Genomic DNA, 24,422 nt, shown 5'->3' on the forward strand with positions numbered 1-24,422 from the left:
TCATTCATGGCTTCCCCCCACATGTCACCTCTCCAGAAGCAGCAAGGAACAGAGCAGAGCTTAGAGATGCTGTGTCACACTCATTTGAAAGTTTTCTCACTCTCACATTATTTGAGCCCTATTTCTCACTCATCAGAGCTTCAGTACCAATGCGCTGATTTAATTTATTTGTATTTTCTCATTTCCATCTTCCAAAATTCTAGACAAATTATTCAATATATATCTGTGAAATAGCAGTAATAAAATTACAAGCAAGTGCAGTTTTATAATATACCACTGCATTCCACAAAACAAGAAGTTCCCACATGCCATCTTTTCTTTTGATGTACATACAGGGAAAGAAAAGATGGCAAATGCTCCCAGTTAGGCTTTTTTTTAAATTGTACATATAAATAGTAAGTTTAATTGTTAAATAGTTGATTCTCCTAACATGATGTCTGTTAGACCCTTTATTAGGTGAAAACATCTCTGCACAGATACAGGGAGTCCCTATAGCAAGCTCCTCAAAATGACACATTGATTTAAAATGTAGAACAACTCAGTACTGTAACCGACGAAACCAATGCTTCCTCTGTGTACACCCGCATGCTGCACAAGCCAGCATATTTGAAATATTTTCATATTTATTTAAGTGAGATTAAATAAAAATGCTACCAACAATAAAGAACGACAAAGAGGATGCAGTTTGCTTGCTTGCTTTGTTTTGAGTGTACTAGATGACAGCTGCGCAGGGAAGAAGAAACATAGATTAACCTAAGTGGGCTTCCACTTTTTGATGCCATACAGTCTCCAGTTTTCTTCAACCTCCTTGCTTTACACACATGTACTCTCTTAGGCTTTGACTCCCTGCGGTGCATCAATGCTGATTCTGCTGCTCATGTGCTCATTCAATCACGTCCCCCACCCCACTCTCTCCTAAAGTAAAGTTCTTATATTTTCTGACAGCTTTTTTTTTTTCTTTCAGCAGACCCTCAGACACCACTCCCAAATTCCTTAAATACCTCATCCCCTCACAAAATCACTTGATTTCACTGACTGCCCATGATCATCAAAGCCCCAAGCAGAGCTCACCCTACCACTGGAACGAAGGAGGATTGGTTGGCGAGCTATTCGAGGGCCAAACTGTGCAAAATATCCAGACCCTTTAGCTGTGTTTCCGGATTTGAGACAACCGCTTTCTAAATCTGTTGACACGTGAAAAGATCAGAGAGGTGGCAATCCTAGCCTCCTGAGCACATCTGAAAGATCCTCCCCCAAGTGTTTGGTCCTCAATTGGGTGCCTATGCTTTTAATCTGGCTCTGAACACAATATGGACCTGCCACTGAGAAGGTCTGTTCCTTAAAAATCATTTGCCATGTCATCTATATCGGAACCTCTAACAAAGATCCCCTGACTAGGTTTTCATAACCAATCTTGGTTGATTCCACCTCAGTTTCTCTGCAAAATTAATTTAAAGGTTTGATAATGAATATATGTTTGCACTCGTAATATAATAATGTGGGTTATATTGATGCCATGTTATAATATATTCAGTAAATGTAATAAATCAATATAATTGAAGAAAATACAATATGTAAGCCGCATTGAACCTGCTATGAGTGGGAAAGCGCGGGGTACAAATGTAACAAAAATAAATAATATTAGCAATCAGAGTTTAGGGAAGGTGTAAGGGATGGGTTTGTTTGGATCCTCCAATCGTTCTGCTGCGCCTGTGTGCAGTTATGATCTGCAAAAAATCTGCAAACACTACCATAAGCTCCCGAGGTCAGATCATTTGAGAAACCCTCCCTAAAACCTTCGGCTTGAGGCTTTTCTTACAGGTGCCGGTAGGCAGGGTCGCCGAATTTACCTGCTATGTTAATTCCCTCCCAGTGACAGCCTCGTACTTCACTGTATTGCTCACTAGGTGGCGCACTGTCTTCACAGAAGTATCACGAAGGCCAGCGAAAGAGCTCGCTCCCAAGCGTCTTTATGGCGTATTTCCGGAAATATCCAAATCTTAGACTGTGACTGGCTAAGCGCAGGGTTTACTTCCGGGTAAGGGGTGGAGAAGGAAAAGCGTTTGATGTGCTCTGCTCTGTGGTTGGAATCGGGGCAGCTGCTGAAGGTAGAGGGAGGTGCACATGGCTGCCAGCGGTGCAGGTACAACCGTTACGAGCAAATTGGACCGGCAAAACGTCGGAAGATCTAGCGACCCCCGTCACCGTGACATCCCTCAGTATGTCGTAGAATTTGTGGAAAGAGAAATCGGAGATGATCTGAAGTCTTTGAAGAAACTTGGCAAGCTCATAGAGACCATCTCAGAAGAGAATAGACAACTAGAGGAGCAAGTAAGTATGTTGTAGACGGATTATACATTTTTACAATAAATAAATGTAACCAGGGTCTAGCTGCGGACCCAGGCTATGAAAGAAATTCGTTATCTTACTCACTTCAGACCTCACAGTCTTTACTTTCACACCACTCTTACCCCCACACCACCTTTCAGTCCTTTTTTTTTTTAACTGCGAAATTGGCAACTTTAGTTCCCCCTAAAGCATATAACCTTAGCTTTATCTCCTCCCAAATGCCTGTCACTCTTCAGTCACAGGGCATTGTCTCTCTGCATTTTATTCCCAAACTACTCCCCTTGGGCTAGGCTTCCTCCCACCCAGGGACCACCCAGTCACTCCCCTCAGTGACTTCTCACAGGGATTTACTCTGTTCAGTAATCCCAATCAAACAGGTGATTGTATAAGCAAATATTAGTTGAGCATTCAAGGTAAAAATGTTTTAAAGGATACCATTTCAATAAAGATTAATGTGGTGAATATAATTGGTAATAGAATTTAAATAGCTATTTGCTGTATTGATAACTGTTGAACAGTTACAAATTATTTTATCTTTTTCCTAACCATTGTACAACGGTTATCAGAAAATTAGTGACTGGATTGTATGATAGGTGTTCAGTATACTTGTATATCATGGCGAGCTTTAGAAAGACCAATGATTATAAGCATATTTGTTTTTCTACCCCTGAGGAGGCGCCTTTCCAAGTGTCTGTTATAAGTGTCCCTCAGGCAGTCACCTGGTGTGGGACAGAGTGACGAAGGAAGAAACTGCTTTTAAAAGCTTACCTTGAAATAAAAGTATTAGGGTACATATTTAGTATGTTATTGCACTAAATCTGCACCCTGGTTCACAAAATCATCTATGGAGAAGCCCCGGGATACATGACTGACCTCATAGACCTACCAACCAGAAACACATTTAGATCAACAAGAACATATCTAAATCTCCATCACCCAAACTACAAAGCACTCAAATACAAATCAACCTATGCATCCAGCTTCTCCTACATAAACACACAACTATGGAACGCATTACCAAGCACCTTGAAAACAACATATGACCACCTAAACCTCCGGAAACTACTAAAAACTAACTTGTTCAAAAAGGCATACCCTAACGATCCAACTTAAATGCCTTAACCCGGCGGCATGACGAAACCAAAGTTAGAACTGGACATAATTTAACTCTTCCTCCTTACGATTCCCAATGTGTCTATCACACATTGACCTTTACTCTATCACAACCTTACTCTGTATTTGTTCAAACCGGTACTGGCCATCGCCTCTACGGTACTATGTAATCCACATAGAGCCTGCAAATAGGTGAGAAAATGTGGGATACAAATGTAACAAATAAATAAAATAAATTACAGTAAACTAATCATCAACAACATCTTTATCTTAAATTTTGTACCACACTATCTGTAAAGCTCTTGTTTGTATACAGCAGAATAATAAAAACAAACACAAAACAGCCCCCTTCTCCATTTGATGATGATCAAAATCAAATTGTTTTTTTGTTTTGTTTTGGGGTTTTTTTTTGTTTTGTGCCCTGTCTGTCTTGACTAGATTTTGAGCTTCAAGGAATAGGGATTATCCATTATGGGAATAATAATTTTTTTTTGTACATAAACTCCACAGGTTACAAGTATAAAAGTGTACACAGCAATGAGGCACATACATTTACATAAGATGCCTGTAGGCGTGTTAAGGAGTATACTGTAGTTTGGGTGAAGCATGGGCAGTTATAAAATTATGCATATTATAAGATGAACACCTGCATGTGTATTTCACCTGTGTACATTTATACATACTCCCAATGCATTAGATTGCATCTTAGCTAAGATTATGCAGATTTTGTGAGGCTGTTTCATAAAGATACATACATGTCTATGTATCTTAATGAAATAACCTCAAAATGGATGTTTGCTTGGACTTTCAACTTAGATGACCTGTTATAGAATTACCCTTTATGATCTCTGTAAGCATTATGTACATCTCCTGTTCACTATACAAATCATAAGAATCATATATTTCCCTTTCAGCATGACAGCAAAAGGATGCTCAGCCAGGACTGGATTTAAGGTTATAGTGCCAATAGTCAGGATTGGGAGGGTCTTAAAATCAGAGAAGTTGGGGTAGGGGGTATCTAGTTAGTTGATGTTTGCAGTTCTAGCATTTTTATGTATTAGGAGGTCTAATTTTCAGCATAGATGCCAGTAATAGTGATTTGATATGCAGTGTACCAAAAAAAAAAATACTAAAGGAACAACTATTTGATCAGAATTGCTTCTTGTGTTTGTTAGGTTCTTACAGTTTCATCTGAGGTCCCTAAGAGGATTCAGAATGCTTTGAAGAATGCAGAGGACAACAGAGAGTTTCTAAATCATCTCGTGGAGGAAGAAATGCTTTTGTCCAAGTCAGTCAGTAGTCACCTGTTGACTGCTGAACCATGGATGAAGGATCTTGGTACATTGATTGTCCAAATAGGAGAGGCTGAACGACACCTTTCTTACCTAAAGTGGATTTCACAAATAGAAGATCTAAGGTATAGTGGGGAGGGGTGATTTTCTCATTGTTTTTATACTGTTCTAGTCTTAACTCTTGCTTTTTCGTTAGGTCAAAAACTTGTTGAAACTAGAACTAGGGCCTTTTCAGGAGGAGTTAGAATAGCACAATTAAAATGTTGGCTATTTTGATTTTAGCGTCAACATGGTTTATTTTGATTGTGATTCATTCTGTAATAATAGGTGATTTTCTTGATGCCAATTTTAATCCATTTTACTTTTATACAGCATGTGTGTGTTTGATTATACTTAATTATGGATTCTTGTAACATTGGAATTGTTCAGATTGGTTTTGTTTTATGCTAGCATTGGGATACATTTATACAGTTGTAATGTTGCCAACAGATGTATTTGATTTTGAGCCTAACTAGAGTCTACTTTGTTCCGGTAGTTTTTGAAAAGGCAGAATACAAGTTCTTAAAATTCATATAATCTGCTTTGGAGTTATAGTTATGCTTAAATATGTTTGTGATCTGTTTCTCCTATCCCTCACTGCAACTGCTCTGCTGTGGGCCATGATGGGATAAAGGGCCTCTTTTATCAAGCTACGCTAGCTGCTCCTGGTGCAGTAATGCTGACAAAACCCATTCACTTTGAATGGGCTCTGTCGACATTGCTATGCAGGAACCTCTAGTGCAGCTTGAGAGGCCCAAAGTTAGCAGTTAGCCGATGATGGTTGTTTTTGGAGCCCCATGGCTAGCTGGACCCTGTATCTATCTTCAGTTACCAAGTCCTTATTACCACCCACCTGTTACGCTTTTATCCTTTACAGCTAAGAATTTCATAATGTTACATTTCCTCATTCTTATGTTTTAATCTTATTAGGATAATACATCCAATTTCAGACATCACCATAAATTCCATAATCCTTACAATTACGAAAAACAAAGTTCCAAGTCAGCCACTGCCTAATCATTGTGCATTGTAGTTATCAACTTTTCATATCCTAATAACCAGCCAACCCTCTTGGATATAGTGGAAGGCTGTGCTCTTATGACCCCACATATCATATTCCTGTTGTTCTTCTTGCCTTCCCCTTTTCCTGTCTCCCCCTGCCCTCTCCAGGTCAGGTTTCTGTCCATGTATCGTCTCTCTCTTTTCTTCTTGTTTTATCTACCCTGGGTTCTCTTCTTCTTCTTATCCCACCAATTTATTCAGTACCATACTAAGAGTTTTTAATGCTTTTTCATGTTAAGGGCTGCAAAGTGGACACGAGAAAGCTCCAAGGGCCACCAAAAGAGTTTAGGCTTATTTAGTAATTTTGTATACCGCATACATGGTGAACAAATTTAAGTAGTTCACATTTAACAAAAAAAAAAATTAAGAAATAGGAAAAGAACTGCATATTACAAATTACAAGATAGGAAAGAACAGGCATACAGAACTTAAACACAAACAATACAGTATTCTAATTTGATTCTACAAGGATATATATATATAGGTTTTTTTTTCCAAAAACTCACTTTATTTTGGTTTATTAGCAGTTGCAAAACCTATAAATTGTTACTCCTGAGTAACACACTCGAGCTTTTTTGTGTGTCTCTGTTACCCCAATAATGCTGTTTTGAGTATAAATATTCTTCACCTGGCTACCTGTAGTTCATTTGTCACATTCTAATTGATAAGGCAGCACTCAGTCAACTAGAAGACTCCATTCCATTATGTAGTTTGCCACTATTCCAGAACTTGTGGGATGGTTGTGTCCATCAACCAGCAGATGGAGATAGAGAACTGAAAACTGAGCTGAGACATACCTCTCTTAGCGTCCAGTCCAGCTCAAGGAAGTTTGGTTGACAGGAGAGGGTGGGAGCCATCTGGCCTGAAGCCAGTAAGTTGTGCTTGCGCTATATTGAGCCACCCAAAACAATAGCAAATACTTATTAGAATAAAGATTGCCTAGGTGTAGCTTTCGTGGACCAATAGTTTGCTTTGCTTTCAGTGTATCAGTGGCTTTAGCATTGGTACGAGACGCCATCTCCAGTCAATTTAACACCCTTGGTCCAGCTCTTTAGTATTTTCTGTCTCCAGCAGGTGCATGGACACACTTTTCAGCCTCTAGTTCTAAGTGATTTGCTTCTGGTCCAGTTGATGCAACTGGTCCCTAGTTGAACTTTGCGGGTGGCTTGAGTCTGCAGAGTCATATCTGGAGGTCTTCAGATCCCTGTATTTGGTTCTCCAAGAATATACTCCTTCGCTCCCTTCATCTCCTCTCTTCTGGTTCCCTGTGGAGCTCTCCTTTTCTAACACAACAACCTTTTAAAAAAAAAAAAAGGAAAGAGGTTTGGAGAGTGTGGGACAAAGTGTCAGTCCTGAGCCTTTCTCGTCTGTGTTAAGACTTGTGGAGACTTGTGTGCTTGGGTAGAGCAGCCAGTTTGACTCGGAACCACTGAGAGGGCTGTACGTTCTGCTTGTTATAAGGGAGGGATCCTGACTCGCTGCTTGGGTCACGTTGTGCTGCACTGGTGACAGTCGGGGTGAATGGCACCTCCCGCGTAGGCAATTAAGTGGTGTTCCTGCTGTGGGACCAGCTGACTGTGCAAGCTGGGAATCCCATGGGACGCAAAGGAAATGGCTGGTGGCAGCACTTCTGATTCAGCACAGCATCCAAATATGCCATGGTCTTCGGGCTCTTTGGCAGGGCCGGTGTGCGGTTTAATGCAAGAGAGTGAGGGAATGGACACCATTTTGTCGAGGCTTGCTGATCACGCACAGAGCACAGCTGCCATTTTGCAACCTAAGGGCCTTACAGAGCATTCAGCTGCATCAGGATCTTTGTTTTCTCCAGAGTTTACATTGCTCTTACACCAGGCCTATCGACTAAAGCAGGGACAGACCGTCAGAGTTGCTGCAAGGTGCTTCAGTTTCTCGCCCTGCTGCCCCTTCAGCTCCTAAGAGATCTTGTTTAGACATCCAGGAATGGATAGATGGGGCTATCTCTGCTCCTCATTTACCAAGTTCGCACTGTGTCGTCTTGAACTTCCAAGACATTCAGTATTGACTTTTTCCCTTTTTATTGTGCCATGTTGGCATGGGAGATCATGCTGAGGTGTTATCAGCCATTGTTTATATCTGCCTGCTGCTTTCGTAATCGATTTGGGTCCTTAGCCAGGGCCTGCCTTAGGTGCGGTTTTCAGCTAGCTATCAGTAAGCTCTATAGAAACATTAAAACACGAAGGCAGATAAAGACCATGTGGTTCCTGTTGATGTACAGGAGACCGTGATGTGGTGTTCACTGGAGAATATTTCTCTGAGCTTATTGGATGTGCTCAGGGTGTGGCTCGCATCACCAGAAGGAGGCCAATGAATGAAACTTAGGGGTGAAGTTATCAACGTGGGCTACTTTTTAGTCAGGTTATTTTAGTACTGAGTCTCATTGCATAAAATGGAACCTTGTGCCAAAATAACCCGACTTAAGGGGATGGGATTTGATATACCAGGCTTTCTGTGGTTACAATCAAAGTGGTTTACATATTATATTCAGGTACTTATTTTGTACCTGGGGCAATGGAGTGTTAAGTGACTTTCTCAGAGACATAAGGAGCTGCAGTGGGGATTGAACTCGGTTTTTCTGGTTCTCAGATTGGCCATGTTGATAACTCCTCCTCCCCCCCCCCCCCCCCCCCCCCCATAGGAGTTCAGTTCAGTCGAGAGGTAGGAGAGTAGCAAAGCAATGGGCTTACCACTATCTAGCTAATTAATTAATTAACCCCATGTTTACTAAGCCGCACGGCAATGCCGACATAGCCCATGGCAGCTGCTAGCGCAGCTTAGAAAACAGGGGGGTAAGTTTGTTTTTATTTATATATAATATCTTCTGCAAAATTGATCAGCTATTCATATTTAGTAAACATACTTGTACAAATAATAGCGTACTTAAAACTATTTGTTTTTTTAGTGATGGCATTCAGCAGTACCTGATGACCAATAGTGTCCCTGAGGCAGCTAGTACCCTGGTACACATGGCAGAACTGGACATTAAACTTCAAGAGTCATCTTGTTCTCATCTGTTAAGATTTATGAGATCTACTGTAAAATTCTGGCATAAAATCTTGAAGGATAAACTAACAAGGTACAGAGTGCAACAGAACCTTGCAGATCTATTTATTTTAATTTTGCCACTTGATACTATTTCATATGTTATGAATTTTTTTTTTAATTGCAGTGATTTTGAAGATATATTAAATCAACTACATTGGCCGTTTATTGGACCGCTGCAGTCCCAGCCTTCTGTCTTGTCTTCACCAGCCAGCACCTCAGAGTTGTACAGCAACCTGGAGATGCTGTTCTGTCAGCTACTGAAATTACAGACATCGTATCCTTAAGTGGATTTTTTTTTGTAATTATAAGAAAAGTCAACTTTTGAAAATAATGTATAAAATCAAGACAGACTGCAGTTTAATTTTGAACGCTTTTAGATACAGGTGCGACGCGGTGAGTGAGATCGCTAGGTAAGGTTAATCTTCTGTTTTGGGGAGGGTGGGAGGACTGGGAGGGAAAAGGGGAGACTTGGGCAGTGGCATGGGAGGCTCTAGCATAAGAGGTGGCCTGGACTCTCCCCCCCCCCCCCCCCCCCCCCCCCCCACACACACCCCTGTTTATTAATGGGCTGTGACGGCAGCCGCTAGCGTGGCTTAGTAAACAAGAGGGTTAGTCTGGGCATAGGAGAGTAAGCTTTGAACAGTGAAAATGATTGGAACAACTTGTGTATTCTGCACTGATCTTTCTGTATTGCTTATTGTGAGTTCTGTTGGAATTTCAGTAGTTCCATGTTCTTTAATAAAAAGGTTTCAACGTAAAATTGATTGGAACGGTAGAAAAATATTTCCTTAGCGTAGGCAGCAGATGAATCCAAGAACTGGTGGGTTGTGTCCATCTACCAGCAGGTGGAGATAGAGATTACAAAGCTGAAGGCAGTGATACCAGATGGCCAGCTCCTCCTTCACCTCAGTACATCTGTATGTCCAGGTGGTGGACGGCGCATCAGCAGCTCCTGGATTTCTCTGTTGGGGATACTCCTGGGTCCTGTGGGCCAGTTGAGTTTAGGCGTGTCTGGCTGGTGGTGCCGACTTCGGGGGCATACTCAGTCTTCTCGGTCCCTGCTTCACCCTTTCCCCCTTGCCTCCTGGTCTTTAGAGCTCTAGCCTTCCTCACCAGTAAAAAAAAAAAAAACTGAGAGAGCTCCTTTGCCTTCATTCGGTGTTAAAAAAAACAAACAAAACAAAACAGCCTTTGGTTTCCTTTACCAAAATCACTCTTTAGTCAGAAACTGCATGTAGCTGGAGCAGTGGCACAAATTCTTCTCAAATTGCCCACACTATGCAAGGGGATCCAAGGAAAGAACCGAATTACTTTAAGCTGTTTCTATATCTTCTGAGCACGATGTCCTCTGCTCTGGGACCCTTAATTTGAACCTTTCTTTTTAAGAGAGCTTGGCCTCTAGCCCTTTTCATGATTAGGAGAGTTTTTATGCCTATCTCGGGCAGATGGGTTCTAGAGGGCTAAGTTTTCCTGAAGGAATCTGATGGTCCTGCGATGTGCCTTGTTATTTTGGGATACACGTCAGCCACTGGGGGCTTCTTTGGGGCAGGGGATTTCTGACCTCCCCCCCCCCCCCCCCCCCCCCCCCCCCCCGAGTTCATTCTGCTGCTCTGTATGCCTGTATGTTGCAGAAGTCTGGTAGGGGAGCTAACAGTTCCTTTTTAGTTCAGCCTTTGGAGTTTTCTGGCTTGTCCCCTGTCTCAGTCTCTTCTGATGGATCCTGCCCCGAAGAGGGGATGTTTTCTCTCCAGCTGAGCAGTAGGCTCCATTTCTCCCCCATCTTCCTCTATTCTGAGGGAGTCTTTTCAGGGCAGTCCCTTTCTGCACAAAGGCAGCAAAAATCTCCTGAGCTGAAAAGCCATGTTTGCCTAAGTGGGTACATTGATAGCAATAGGCTAGCTATATTCAGAGCTACTTCAATTTAGCCTGCACTTCTCCCTTAGGAAGCATTTCTTTTCTTTCCTCTTTGGCCCCATCATCTGCGGTTTCTCTGTTTGGCCGTTCTGAGCCCTCATGTTCAGTTCCAGGCTTTGCCTGTTGGCGTGGCTATGGCTCCAGTCACCTTTTCCTAGGTTTGGGAATTTTGCGACATTCTCCGCAAGGACAGCATCAGAGTGCACCTCACTCTAGATTTGATTTGAGAGTTTATCTTCCTGGGTCTTCTTGGAATCTTTTTTTTTTTTTTTATTTGCAAGAAGTCTTTATTAACCATTGAAACAGCACAATGGAACCACAAAAACTATCAAAGTACAACATGCTTATTCTAATATAAGATTCTACCCATACAGCTTATAAGAGTACATTCAATCGTTTCAATAGAACTATATCATCAACAATAAACTTCAGATTTTTATCCATTTTTCAAGAAAACAAAGATTTCTCCACCCAACCTCCCCTCCCCCCTCCCCCTCCCCCCAGGTGGACACTACTGGGCACTGCCCCTCATGGCATTCAATGTATTTAACACCTAGATTTATAGAGCATCAAAAGGGACGGGTTCCCAAACTGAACGCCACTTAACCATTTGTTGTTTACGCTCCGCCACTAGTCTCTCCATTTCCCGAACATATCTCAACTTATTAAGCCATCGAGATAAAGATGGAACCCCCTCCTTTCGCCAATGTGCTGCCACAACGACCCTTGCTGTGCCAACCGCATGTTGAACTAGGGTCTGCTGATGTGACAGTAAGCCTGCGGTCCTAGCTGAAAACAAGAACACCTCAGGGGCCCATGGCACAACACACCCCATCTAGTGCTGTAGCCTAGAATGTACAGCTTTCCAAAATGCCCGAATTTTGATACAGCTCCACCATATGTGCCCCATTGTACCTTTGTGACCACACCTTCTCCAGCACATGTCCGAAGAGGACGGAAAGATCCTCTGCAGACGGGCCGGCGTAAGGTACCATCGATATAATACTTTAACCGCGTTCTCTTGCAGAGGAACATGAACTGATACCCGCATCACTGCTTTTTCTATTCTCTCCCACTCGGACTCTCCCAACTGCACACCCAGTTCCCGCTCCCAGACACCCCTATGCTTTCCACAACCGGAAGCCTGATTACTTAGGATACGGTACAAGGAACCTATCAAACCCCGGGAAGATTCAAACTTTTCACATATCTCCTCCAGATCAATTTTCTTACGCTGCATTACCTCTCGCACCGCCTTACTCTTGAGAAGGGATGCCAACTGGCAATAGGCAAACTCATCGCCCTCTACCCCTGGGTAACTATCCCGCAGTGCATTAAAGGGCAACAGTGAATCCGCTTCAAACAGCTGGCCCCATGTTCTCACCCCCAAATCACGCCATTTAGTGAAAATCCCCTTTACTGTGCCAGGTAAGAATAAGGGATTAAATGCAATTGGAGTGTACCTGGTCAATACACATTGTCTCTTAGGAAACAAACTATCCCAATAGTGAAGTGTAACAGCTATGGAGGGGCAAGCTCGTTCAGCCAGATTTCTAAAGGGCCGTGGTAGCCACATTATGGCACTCAGTGGCTGGTCACCCATCGAATGTTGTTCAATATGCACCCATTGGCGATCTGAATAGTCTTGGTACCATTCAAGTGCTGCTTTCCCTTGTGCTGCCTTATAGTACCAAGTAAGATTGGGTACCCCCAACCCCCCTTTCTTCCTGTCCCTATATAATAGCGATCTCGCCAACCGCGGACGTTTGCCTGCCCAGACGAATCTCACCAATCTGTCTTGCAGAGTAGCCAAGAATCGCCTGGGCATTATCACAGGCAGCGTCTGAAAGAGGTACAACAATCTGGGCAATATGTTCATTTTAAGAATGGCTATTCTACCGAACCACGAAGTTCCCAGCTCTCCCCATCTCTCCAAATCCTCCATGATGGTTTTACCCAACCCCCTGTAATTTGCATTAAAGAGTTCCGACATTTCCCTTGTAAGCATCACCCCCAAGTACCTAATCTGTTTGGGGGCCCAACTAAACGGGGATGAAGCTTTCAGGGACTCCACCACCTCATCAGTGAGTGTTACGTTCAGAGCCTCTGATTTTGCCATGTTGACCCTGAAGCCCGACACTACAGAATATTCTCTTATCATCTGCTCGAGATGTGGGATAGTGGATTGAGGGCGAGTAACAAACAGCAACACATCGTCTGCAAAGAGGGCCATTTTATGGGTTCTATCTGCTATTTTAGCTCCTGAAATATTAGGGTCCAACCTCATCTGGGCCGCAAAGGGCTCCATCACCAATGCAAACAGCAAGGGCGACAGGGGACAACCCTGCCTAGTCCCTCTATGCAGCGTGAACAGCTCTGAATTTCCACCATTAACCCGAACACAAGCCCTTGGGGACTCATAAAAGGCCTGAATCCACCTGCAAAACTGTGTTCCAAACCCCATATTCTCCATTACTCCATACATGAAGGGCCAGTGGACCCGGTCAAAGGCTTTTTCCGCGTCAAGACTTAAGAGACAAAGCGGCTTCTTATTTAATTTTGCCAAGTACATAATATCAACCACCCTTCTAATATTATCCATCGCTTTGCGATAAGATACAAAGCCCACTTGGTCTGGATGTATAAGAACTGGAAGGATTGGGGCCAAGCGATTAGCCAGAACCTTAGCCAGAATTTTGACATCAGTATTTAATACCGATATGGGTCTATAAGATCCGCATTCAAGATGATCTTTGCCCGGCTTGGGTAATACAGCTATCCACGCTTCCATCATTGACTGAGGTAATGATCCCCCTTTCCCAATTTGATTAAACAAGTCTGCTAAGAGCGGAGATAGCTCGGGGGCGAACTTCCTATAGAACTCATTAGGCAACCCATCCAAGCCAGGCGATTTACTCAATGGCAAACTGCTGATCGCCTCCTGAATTTCTTTGGGAGTAACCATTTCATTTAGTAATGCCTGTTGTTGGGAGCTCAGAGAAGGTAGTTCACTATCCCTTATATATTGATCTATGGATTCCAGGGAAGGGCTAATCTCCTGAGCGTACAAATCCTGATAGAATTCCCCAAATCTTTTTCGTATTTGCTCAGATGTACCGAGCTCACCCCCGCCCGAATCCCGTATCTTTAAAATAGCCCGGTCAACTTTTTGTCTGCGTAACCTTATGGCAAGGAGACGCCCCACCTTGTTGGCATGCTCGTAGGAATTCACCCTGTTCTTATTTTGTAGCATACTAAGTTGCTCAGAATATACAGAATCTAGCCACGCTCTCTGATTACTAAGCTCACTCAGAACCCGCTCTGACCCATTTGCCTTATGCTGTTCCTCCAGAAGACGGATATTCTCCATACATTTTGCTATCTGCGCTTTACGGGCCTTTGATTTTTTACTGGCTACTTGAAGAAAGTAGCCCCGGGAAACCGCCTTCATAGCATCCCAAACAATGCTGAGCGAGGGTCCCGATTCCAAGTTAAACTCAAGATACTCTTTCAGCATTTGTTTATATCCTGCCACCACTTCCCCCTCCTGTAAAAGACCCACATTCATTGTCCTATCTTTGTTTTCAGCCCTAATAGTTGGCAAGGAGGCTTATTTTCAAAGCACTTAGCCTCCCAAAGTTCCATAGAAACCTATGGAACTTACCCTCCCAAAGTGCTTTGAAAATATGCCTCAAAGTAACCCATATTGGGGCGTGATCCGATAGGGTCACACTGCCGATCCCTGCGTCAGGTCCCCGTTCCACTAAAGTGGCATCCAAGAATAGATAATCAATACGGGAATAGGTTTTATGCACTGCGGAATAGAATGTATAATCTCGTACCCTCTGGTGTTTTACTCTCCACATATCCACCGTACCCAAGGAGTTTGCTAAAGATCTTAAAGCCATGGAATCCCTCTGCCCTTCATTTCTATTAGGGCCTGATCGGTCAAGTCCGGGGTTCATCACAGTATTGAAATCCCCTCCTATTACCAGAGAACCCTGCGCAAAAATGGCCAGAGAGTTTTTAACCCTTTCCAAGAACTCTGCCTGCCCCGTGTTAGGCGCATAAATGGACACTAGAGTGAGATCTACTTGGTCAATTTTTATATGCAAAAAAATATAACGGCCTCCTATGTCCCTTTTTACCTTAATCACCTGTGCGCCCACTGCAGCCTGAATTAGGATCGCTACTCCAGCTTTCTTTGATCCCGCTGCAGAGGCGAAATACGCCACCGGGTAGTCCGAGTAGGGGAGAAGTCTTTCATATCTGCCCGCCAGGTGTGTCTCCTGAAGGAGAACCACATGAGGCCCCAACTGCCTCAACTCTTTATAGAGCTTTTGTCTTTTCTGTGGCATGTTCAGGCCTTTCACATTATAGGAAAGAATCTTTAAGTCAGTACCCATCCTAGTATGTTGTGAACAAGCTTGTCAGCCTCTGCCCTTCTCGACAACTCTGCAAAGTGCCACATTACTTTGTACCCATTTTTCCCAGTAGTGACCTGCCCCCTCCACTTATTATGGCCAATCTCCCGCCCTCCCCTCCCAACCCTCTTCCCCTGTGATCCCCTTATGCCCAACCCCATGAACTTCACCCACCAGCCAGAACCTTAAGGTCCTGAGTGGGAGGACTCCTCAACGTGCCCCAGCAAACACCAAATGATCCCCCAAACCCTCACAACATTCAGCCCCCCCCCTTCTATTTTTACCATCATCCAGTCCCCCTTCTGCTCTCCTCCCTCTTAAATCCAACCCAGATTCATACCAGTTCAACTCCCACGTTACATCCTAAAGCAATAACATAGGCAGAACCTGGCAACAGATTTAACAGCCCAGAAGTCATTACCAACAACACAATGTCATATCAGTCAGGTTCGCAGCTTAGCGTCTTGCTTCTTGGATTTTTGAGGCACTCTCTTCCACTGCTGCAATTTTTCTCGCGTTGCGGAGGCCATGTCCCCTGCAGGTATAGCTTGGGTGGTCAAACCAGCTTCATGCAAGAACTTCCACACCTCATCCAGCCGACGAAACCGGTGCTGCTTGCCTTTAAATTCCACACTCAGGGCAAAGGGAAAGTTCCACCTATAGGATATCTTCTCCTTCTGCAAAATTTCCAGCCCGGGTCTCATCGCTCGCCTCTGTGTTAATGTAAACAGCGATAAGTCCTGGTAGACGGAGACTCTGGCCTCATTATATTCCACTGGCGGATTTTGGCGCGCTTTTTGCCATATTTTTTCTTTAAGCGTGTATGATGAAAATCTCACCACTATGTCTCTGGGTCTATTGTCTGTTGGTTTCCTGAGAGCTCTGTGGGCCCGTTCAAATATAAGATCTGCTGACTCCAATTGCTCTCCCAGTAGCTTCTCACATATCGAACGCACAAGTGTGGGCACGTCTTCCATGTTGCCATTTTCGGGGACTCCACGAAATCTAAGATTTTGACGTCTCCCGCGATTTTCCAGATCGTCTAGTTTATATTGCAGTTCTTCAGACTGTTCGTTTAGTTTTGTAAAACGGGCTTCTGCCGCCTCTGCTCTCTCAACTTGTTCGTCCACGCGCTCTTCCAGCGTCTCGACCCTGCCCCCTAGTTCACGGAGATCGAGGCTAATGGCGTCCACGTGGTCAAGAATTTCTTGTTTAGAGGCCTTGATCTCTGCTCTGATTTCCTTGAGACATTTGGCCAGCTCTTTGGGTCCTCAGGCCTGGCTATGCATTCATATCTTGGGCTCTGTGGCGGACACTTTGGAGGTAGTGCTGTGGGCGGTGCTCGTAGACAACATCTACAACTCTTGATTCTCAACGGGTGGTCTCCTGTTTTCCAGGAGTGTCAGCAGTGTCTTGCGTGGCTGTTCTTGGTACGCCGGCGCATGAACTGGTGGCTTCGCAATTCCTCCCTGTGGAAGGGATGCCTTGGCCCCTCCACAATGGATGGTGAGTTCTCTTTTCTGCCATCTTCTGGTCTCGGCAGAATGGTTATTCTGCACCAGTGCTTCTCCAACATAGCCTCAGGTAGAGAGCTCCGTAGGTAGATCTGATGGCCTTCTTTCTTCTGTCATCGGAGAGAGAGGGTGATTCAGCAGGGCTGGTTGTTCGATTGCATTCTTGGCTGGAGGATGTTCTTCGATAATGTATCCTCCATGATCTCTCTGCGGCCGAGTTCTTTTCAGATCACTCTCCACTGGGGTTGAGTCATTCAGGTAGCTCCGGATTAACCATGGCGCCCTTGGTATGCGGATATAGTGAGGCTCCTGGTGGTGCCTCTTGCTTTGGTCTTACGGCCTGGTGTTTTCAGAGGTCAACTCTGAGGAACAGAGTTCTTTGGACGCAATGGTTACTGTTCTGTTGCGATCTTGTATGTGTTCCACGGTCCACTGCAACCGCGTATTCTCAGGTGTTGAAGATTTTTTGAGGCTAGTTGTGGCCCACGCTTGGTCTTCATTGTGGGCGTCTGTTCCTCAGCGATTGAGTTCTTTCTGCAGGATGGGTTGCAGAAGGGCCTGGCCTTGCACTCTGAGGTGGTGCATTTCTTGCAGAGTGCTTTGCTTCTCCGCTGCTGGGAAATTCTTCTCCCTGAAACCTCATTCATATTCTCCGAGTATAGCTTGCGGTTCCTTGTCTACGGAGCATTGCTTCGGACTCCTTTTGTTCCTTTGCAGAATGCTTCACTTAGGAACTTACAAACAATGTTCTTGGTCGCCAATTCTTCGGCATGCAGAGTGTCTGAATTTTTAGTGCAACCATTCCGAGCTGTTTTTTCTGTAATTTGCTGAGTCTGGAGTGACCTTGGTTCCTTCTTTCTTTTCTGACTGTGGTTTGGCTTTTCTTTTTCAGCCTCTCTTTCTTCCCGTCTTTCGGGAGAGGGATTTTCACATGGAGTACATGGCGCTTCGTCTTGTGGATGTTCAGAGGGCTCTTCGGTATTTGCAGATGTTGCATGTTTTTCAGCATTCAGATCTTCTCTTTGTCGCTGGTTCTTGCTCTGGGACAGCAGCCTCTGGTCTGATCTGATTTTTTTTTCTCGTAGGATTGCAGATAATTTGTGGATTTTTTGGAAAGGTTGCATCCTACCGGTGGCATTCCAGGCTTGTTTCATGAGTTTGCTATCTACTTCTTGGGCAGAACAGGTGTGCTTTCACTATTCAGATGCTGCCTTTGCAGTGGTGGTTCTGTCTCGGGGAACGGCGACTTCCCACCCTACTTAGGAATTGCTTTGGTACATCCCACCAGTTCTTGGATTCATCTGCTGCATACGCTAAGGAAGGTAAAATTACGCCTTACCTGCTGATAATTTTCTTTTCTTTAGTAGCAGCAGATGAATCCAGGATCCCGCCCTTTGTCAGCCGCTCTTGTTTTGCCTATCTCTTCTTGTTCTGGTCTTTAGTTTTAAAAAAAAAAAAAAAGTGGAAAGAGGACAGACCACTGAAGAGGACTACATCGCAGTCATAGTTTTTCTTAAGTCAGACTGACAAGTTTCTGTTTTGTATGGTTGGTGAGGAAGGCTTCCTGGTTTCTTGTCTGATTCTGCTTGGTGATGAGACATGTACTGAGGTGAAGGAGGAACTGGCCCTCTGGTATCACTGCCTTCAGCTTTGTAATCTCTATCTCCACCTGCTGGTAGATGGACACAACCCACCAGTTCTTGGATTCATCTGCTGCTACTAAAGGAAAGAAAATTATCAGCAGGTAAGGCATAATTTTACCATTTTTTTTTTTTCAAACAGTTGTAGATCATGGTGAAAGCATCAGTCAATTGTATTTGAAAACACCTCTTTCTGTAAAGAAAGAAGTTTTATGGGTATGTCTGACTTGACCAGGTGACTTGTCCAACTCAGGGCAGCTGCAATTAAAGCAAAACGATGGATCCTGACAGTCAGGCAAACTCCAAAAGACCATCAATGTGTAGTTTTACCTGCAAGAAGGGTGGGCAATTTTCAAATAGCACATTTGAAAATTGCCCTCATTATCTGTGTGGATATGACACACATCCACACAACAAAGTTTAAAATCATGCCCCGGATTCTGTATAGGTCGCCCAAATGTGCGTGTAAACTGTTAGTGCCTAATTGAGTAATTAATCAGTTATTAATTGGAGTTGATGGTGCTTAATTGGCAATAATTAGGAGTTGCGTGTGCATCTGCCCTGTGCCCTATTATATAATGTGCACCTAAATTTCATAGCGCACAGCCAAAAAGGGAGTGTGGCCATGGGCGGGTTGAGGCGTTCCCAGAAATTAGGCATGATGTAATAGAATACCTGGAGTTATGTACCCAACTGCCACCAGTTAGGCACGAGGATTTATACCGGGTTTCAGCAGGCAGAAGTCCTCAGGCATGGGAATCTGCACTAAGCGCTAAGCAAACTTTATAGAATTGGCACTTAGTGCAGTTCTTAACAGTACCTAACTTTGGTCTCCATTTACTGAATCTGGCTGTCACGAAACACCTAGCCACCTGTCTGGGGCTACCCCTTGGCCACTTAGATGGTCTATCTCTAGCACAGCTCAGATACGCTTCACCTGCTGCTTGTGCTCTACACTAGCACCCTCCTCCTACTGACTGGGGTCCCAATCGCCTCTGGGTGAGTCTCCCGCTCTCAAATTATTCTCAGTGATTTCTAGGTTACTGGGGCCACACTCCCTGTGGTCCCACAGTTCGTAGGATTCACTTGCAGACCAAACACCAAACCACCAGGATTCTTAAGTCAGTCTAGACAAGCAGAGGCAAAAAAACTAAAAATGTTTTTTGTCATGAAAAGTATTGAACCGAACCATAAAACAGATGGAATAAAAACAGCACACAATAACAGGTAACTGAATATGGATCAATTTTAAAACTATCTAAATATTTGTTCACTACCTGATTAGTACCTGGAGAGTACAGGAAATATAGCTGCTCACAGGTTATCAAATATAACTGTTCACAGGACCTCAGCGAAGAGATCTTTCTCTCTTTTCTCCCAAAATGAGACTGGAGAAAAATCCAGTATTTCCTAGATGAATTTGAGTTCTTGGGCCAATCAGAGCCCAGAACAGCAAGTTTTAAAAATAGCTGCCCACATTACTGCAGGTTACATCTTCTACCTGTATTAACTAAAGAAGGATCAGTCATTTCTCTGTAACAGCTTTAAATATAAACATACACCACCTGCTGGCCATACTAGAGAAATACACTTCAAGAAATAATACAATTTACAGGCTTAAAATCCACTGTGTTGTCACACTGGCCTATGATGTCTTGGGGGGAGGGGGAACGCAGATTAAGAGTGCAAGATTTAATTGAATGGTAGGGTGTAAGGCTGAATATTCACCCAAGGCACACCCTAACCCTTTCACCAACCCTAGAAAAGACTAATGCCCATCATGTTACAAATGGCTACGTGTTGAGGTTTTTCTGAACAAGTTTTGACTTCCTCCATTAGAGACTCTTTTACTAAAGCTTAGTGTGCACTAAATGCCATGTGGCCCATTGGTATAAAATAGGAGTTGCAGCATTTATTGCACACTATTGTCCGTTAGTGCATGCTAAGCTTTAGTAAAAGGGCCCCTTGAATCTTATTCAGAACAGGACTTTTTCTCTTAGTCTGTGCTAGTCCATAAAGTCTTTAGTCCCCTGAGGATCTATAATGTAGTAGTAGAACACCCTGGCCTCTTATGAGTGATTTCACCTGCACAGTAACATAGTAGATGGTGGCAGAGAAAGACCTGTACAGTCTTACCAAGTCTGCCCAACAAGATATACCTGCCTTGGACTAGGCTAAGGCAAACCTCTCAGGAACACACAGCTTCAGTAACGAGTGCACTTAGTTTTGAAGTTGCCGCTTACAATGCTCTCTTGTGCATGGTTTTGTAAGTGGTTCTGAAGTGACCCTCGTGCATTATTTTTTTTTTCTTTGGTTCAAAGCCATCATTAACTGCAGTATGTGAGTATGTAAAGGCTAGCAGATCGGAAATCTTTTGCTTTCTGTGTATGATTTGCTATGGCTTTCAGCCTTATACGAAAGTGACTCCAGTTGTAAAAGTTTGGCCTTAAGGGATTATCTGTGTACTTAAGAATAATATTTATAACTTAGAATATCTCAGTGTTTCTGGGCATGGGATGCATGCACTTATTACTGAAGCTGTGTGCTCCTGAGTAGTCTGTCTTGGCCTAATCTGAGACAGGTATATCTAAAACTTGCAACATGTTACTGCTTTTTTTTTTTTTTTTTTCAGATATCTGTTGTTATTGCTGTATTGTGCCTCAGGTTTACAGGGCGTATCTGGACTCTGGCGGTAGGGGGGGCCAGAGCCAGAGGGAGGGGGCACATTTTAGCCCCTCCCCCCCGGCGCCACCGATCCCCCCCCTGCCAGACCCCCCCTCGCCACCAATGACACTCTCCACCCCCTCCTGCCGCTGCCAACCCTCCCCCGCTGCTGTCACTTACCTTTGCTGGCGGGGGACCCCAACCCCCCGCCAGCCAAGGTCCTCTCTTCCATGCAGGCTGCAAGTTGCAATGCTTCCTGTTCTTCTGAGTCTGACGTCCTGCACGTACAACGCGCAGGACGTCAGACTGAGTTCCAAATTCTGAGTCTGAACGTGCAGGACGTCAGACTCAGAAGAACAGGAAGCGTTGCAACTTGCATCCTGCACGGAAGAGAGGACTTCGGCTGGCGGGGGCTTGGGGTCCCCCGCCAGCAAAGATCGGCGACGGGTTGGTGGCGGGTAGGCGGGAGGGGGAGGTGGAGAGGGTCGATTGGTAGGGGGGTCCAGGGCGAAATCTGCGGGGGCCCAGGCCCCTGTGGCCCCACGCAGATACGCCCCTGTTACACAGTGCTGCATACCAACACTAAAGGAAGGAGAGCAAGAAATATACTATACTATAATATAATACATTAGTCATTTTCTAACTTGGGTCTGTAGGGTTAAACGTATTTCATTGCTATAGTTACATATCTATAAAATACTTTTGTGTGAACCCTGCCTTAGCATCTTTTGCATGCATGTAGTGCACAAAGAAGTCAGTATGTGGAAGTTTATGTACCCATGATGCATTGCAGGAGGGCCTAAGATTTCACGCACAGTTTCTAAACTATCCAGTTGTCGCATGCAGCTAATAACATGCTGGGTCCTACATCGTTTTTTTTTTTTTCCTCTCCTTGAAAAGTTGAAAGCAGTTTAGTTTATAATCAGAAATTTTGCCTGTTTGTTCCTTTTTGAGGATGGAGTTTTTTTTTGGTGGCCTGGTTTCATTTTCAAAAGGTAAAATGATTGCACACCCCTATTGTGTTGAGTTAAGTACTTAAAAATGAATTTACCGAAGACTTTTAAGAACTGTGGACTACATTTAAATGAATTTTCCTTTGACTCTCAGAAATAGAGATGAACTAATTACCAAACCGAAACAGCTGCCAGAAAAATATGCTCTTCCTGTGTCTGCACCTGTTATCCTGCCTATGCAGATCATGCTTTCCCCGCTCCAGAAAAGATTCCGATACCATTTTACAGGAAACAGACAGACAAATGTTTTAAGCAAGGTGTGGATTTACAACAGCATTTTTAGGAATTAGTTTTCATTCGAGTGGTTTTGGCCTGACAGCTTTCTCCTACTTCTTTACGCTTTCAGCTCAGTTGGAAACTAAGGCAGACTTGACAAATCCTCGGTGACCCAAAATTTCCCCATGGCACCAGGATTGTTGTGGCCTGTTTTACCTATTGCTGTCGCCTTTTGGTTGGTATCACATGGCCTTCAGTGAGTTTGAGTTGTGCTGTTCCTAAACACTCGCAGTGGTCTATCATGCGAGACTTGAGACACCACGGGGCTCAAACTTGCTAAGTCATGTGATGCCAACCAGAAAGAAACAGTTTCTGCTGTAGCCCAAGTCAGCAAGGGAAGGAGGCTGGGTGGAATAGGGGAGTGACAATTAGCTGTGGGGTGGTTGATACTGCTGGAGATGAGAGAGATTGATACAGCTGGCACTGGGAGTAGAGAAGGTTGAGAAGGAAGGAGACTGTTGTGTATTTTTTGTTTTCTTCATTTGATATATTGATATTCAGGTGGTTTACAAATATAAAATATTAGCAACACAAAAGGTAAAAAGGCTAGTCTTCAATGAAGATATTGTCTCTTTGCCGGTGCCTCCTCGACATCCATGCATTTGCTGGAACGCTATTCTTTACATACTTGTTTTGCATGTCCAATATTTATGCACAGAATGGCATTCCAGCACGTGCACAGACGTATGCTGATAAACATTATGAGTCTGTGCTGGAATGCTGTTCTCTACATAAACATTATGATTCTGCACATTATTTGTGTTGTAGTACATTTGTCAACAGACCAGTACACATCCCTCCTCCATGTCTCATCCTTGTGTTTCTCGATTTGTTTTGTCCTATCCCCGTCATTTAAGTCAGAAAGTTGCAGATCTCGTATGCGCGCAGTAAAGAGAAGAAATGGGCATGAAATCCTCACCAATACTGACTGCAAAAAAATGAGCTAAATATTTAATCCGTTTCAGACCTTTCTTTAAAGTCCCAGTGATACAAAACCCTGCATGCAGCCTTCATGCCTTCCACGCACTACTCCGTATCTGCATTTAATAGCCAGTACTTTCAGGTCTATGACATTTAAATGAGCTATGCACTGTCCACCCTAGTCTTTGCACATAGTTAGCTCATGTGGGTGACACCTTTTAACATAAGGCACGCCCAGTAGTGCTCAGAACGGTCTGCAAAGCTGAGATAAGCTGTGTGCATTGGCCTGTGCCCTTTAGGGAAAAAAGCTTTAGCTAAGCAGTGTTAGTACATATGTAGTGCTCACTATTTAGACGAGGGTTGGGCAACCACGGTCTGTGAGGGCCTCAACCTAGTCGGGTTTTCAAGATTTCCACAATGAGTATGCGCGAGATCTGTTTGCCTAGAAGGTGAATGGTACATGCAAATCAGTTTCATGGGTATTCATTGTGGAAATCTTGAAAACCCGACTGGGTTTGTGGCCTTCGCGGACTGTGGTTGCCCACCCCTGATTCCGACCGAGGTTTTGGTTTGTTGCTGGTGTCAGAGTTGAGCATCTCTCTAAAAAAAGGTCTAGAAGCGTGCCACATAATATTTTTTAAGGTTTAACAATTTTTATTCAGGATCAAACAAATCCAGCATCTAATAACTAAACAGCAAATCTAGACAAAAGCATCAATCAATTACAAAACAACAATCAAACAGAACAAAATAATAAGCGAAAACATCATACAGCAAAAAGCTAGATAACGCATGATCCCTGTTTTTTTTTGGGGGGGGGAGGGGGAACTCCCGCACCCTCCCCCCTCATTATCCTAGTTTCCTTTCAATTTTAACAGTTGTTTGCAAGATTGCCCCCTCCCCCCCCCCCAAACCCTACTTTAACCCATATCTTAGACACTGAGGTGACCCAGCGTCTGGCCTTGCCACATAATATTTTTATTTCTGTTACCCTTTCCCTTTATAGCCTGAGTGGTACCTGACCCAGATACTTATGTGGATTGGAAACCATGCCAAGTTTCTGGATGAGAGAATTCAGCCCATACTGGACAAAGCAGGATCTTCAGTCAATGCTAGGGTA

General features: G+C 43.8%; 1 protein-coding gene across 1 annotated transcript in view; it reads left to right on the top strand.

The window, feature by feature from the left end:
• The first annotated feature begins 2,048 nt into the window (after positions 1 to 2,048).
• The window catches only part of RINT1 (RAD50 interactor 1), a 42,450-nt gene continuing 20,076 nt past the window's right edge, over positions 2,049 to 24,422 (top strand). The window contains exons 1-6 of the mRNA XM_030216118.1: positions 2,049 to 2,331; positions 4,638 to 4,879; positions 8,794 to 8,967; positions 9,061 to 9,210; positions 22,206 to 22,362; positions 24,309 to 24,419. Coding sequence (XP_030071978.1) covers positions 2,125 to 2,331; positions 4,638 to 4,879; positions 8,794 to 8,967; positions 9,061 to 9,210; positions 22,206 to 22,362; positions 24,309 to 24,419 — 1,041 coding nt within the window. The 5' untranslated portion in view covers positions 2,049 to 2,124. The remainder of the gene's footprint in view (positions 2,332 to 4,637; positions 4,880 to 8,793; positions 8,968 to 9,060; positions 9,211 to 22,205; positions 22,363 to 24,308; positions 24,420 to 24,422) is intronic.

The sequence above is a fragment of the Microcaecilia unicolor genome, chromosome 10 (genome assembly GCF_901765095.1).
Source record: "Microcaecilia unicolor chromosome 10, aMicUni1.1, whole genome shotgun sequence".
NCBI lineage: Eukaryota > Metazoa > Chordata > Amphibia > Gymnophiona > Siphonopidae > Microcaecilia > Microcaecilia unicolor.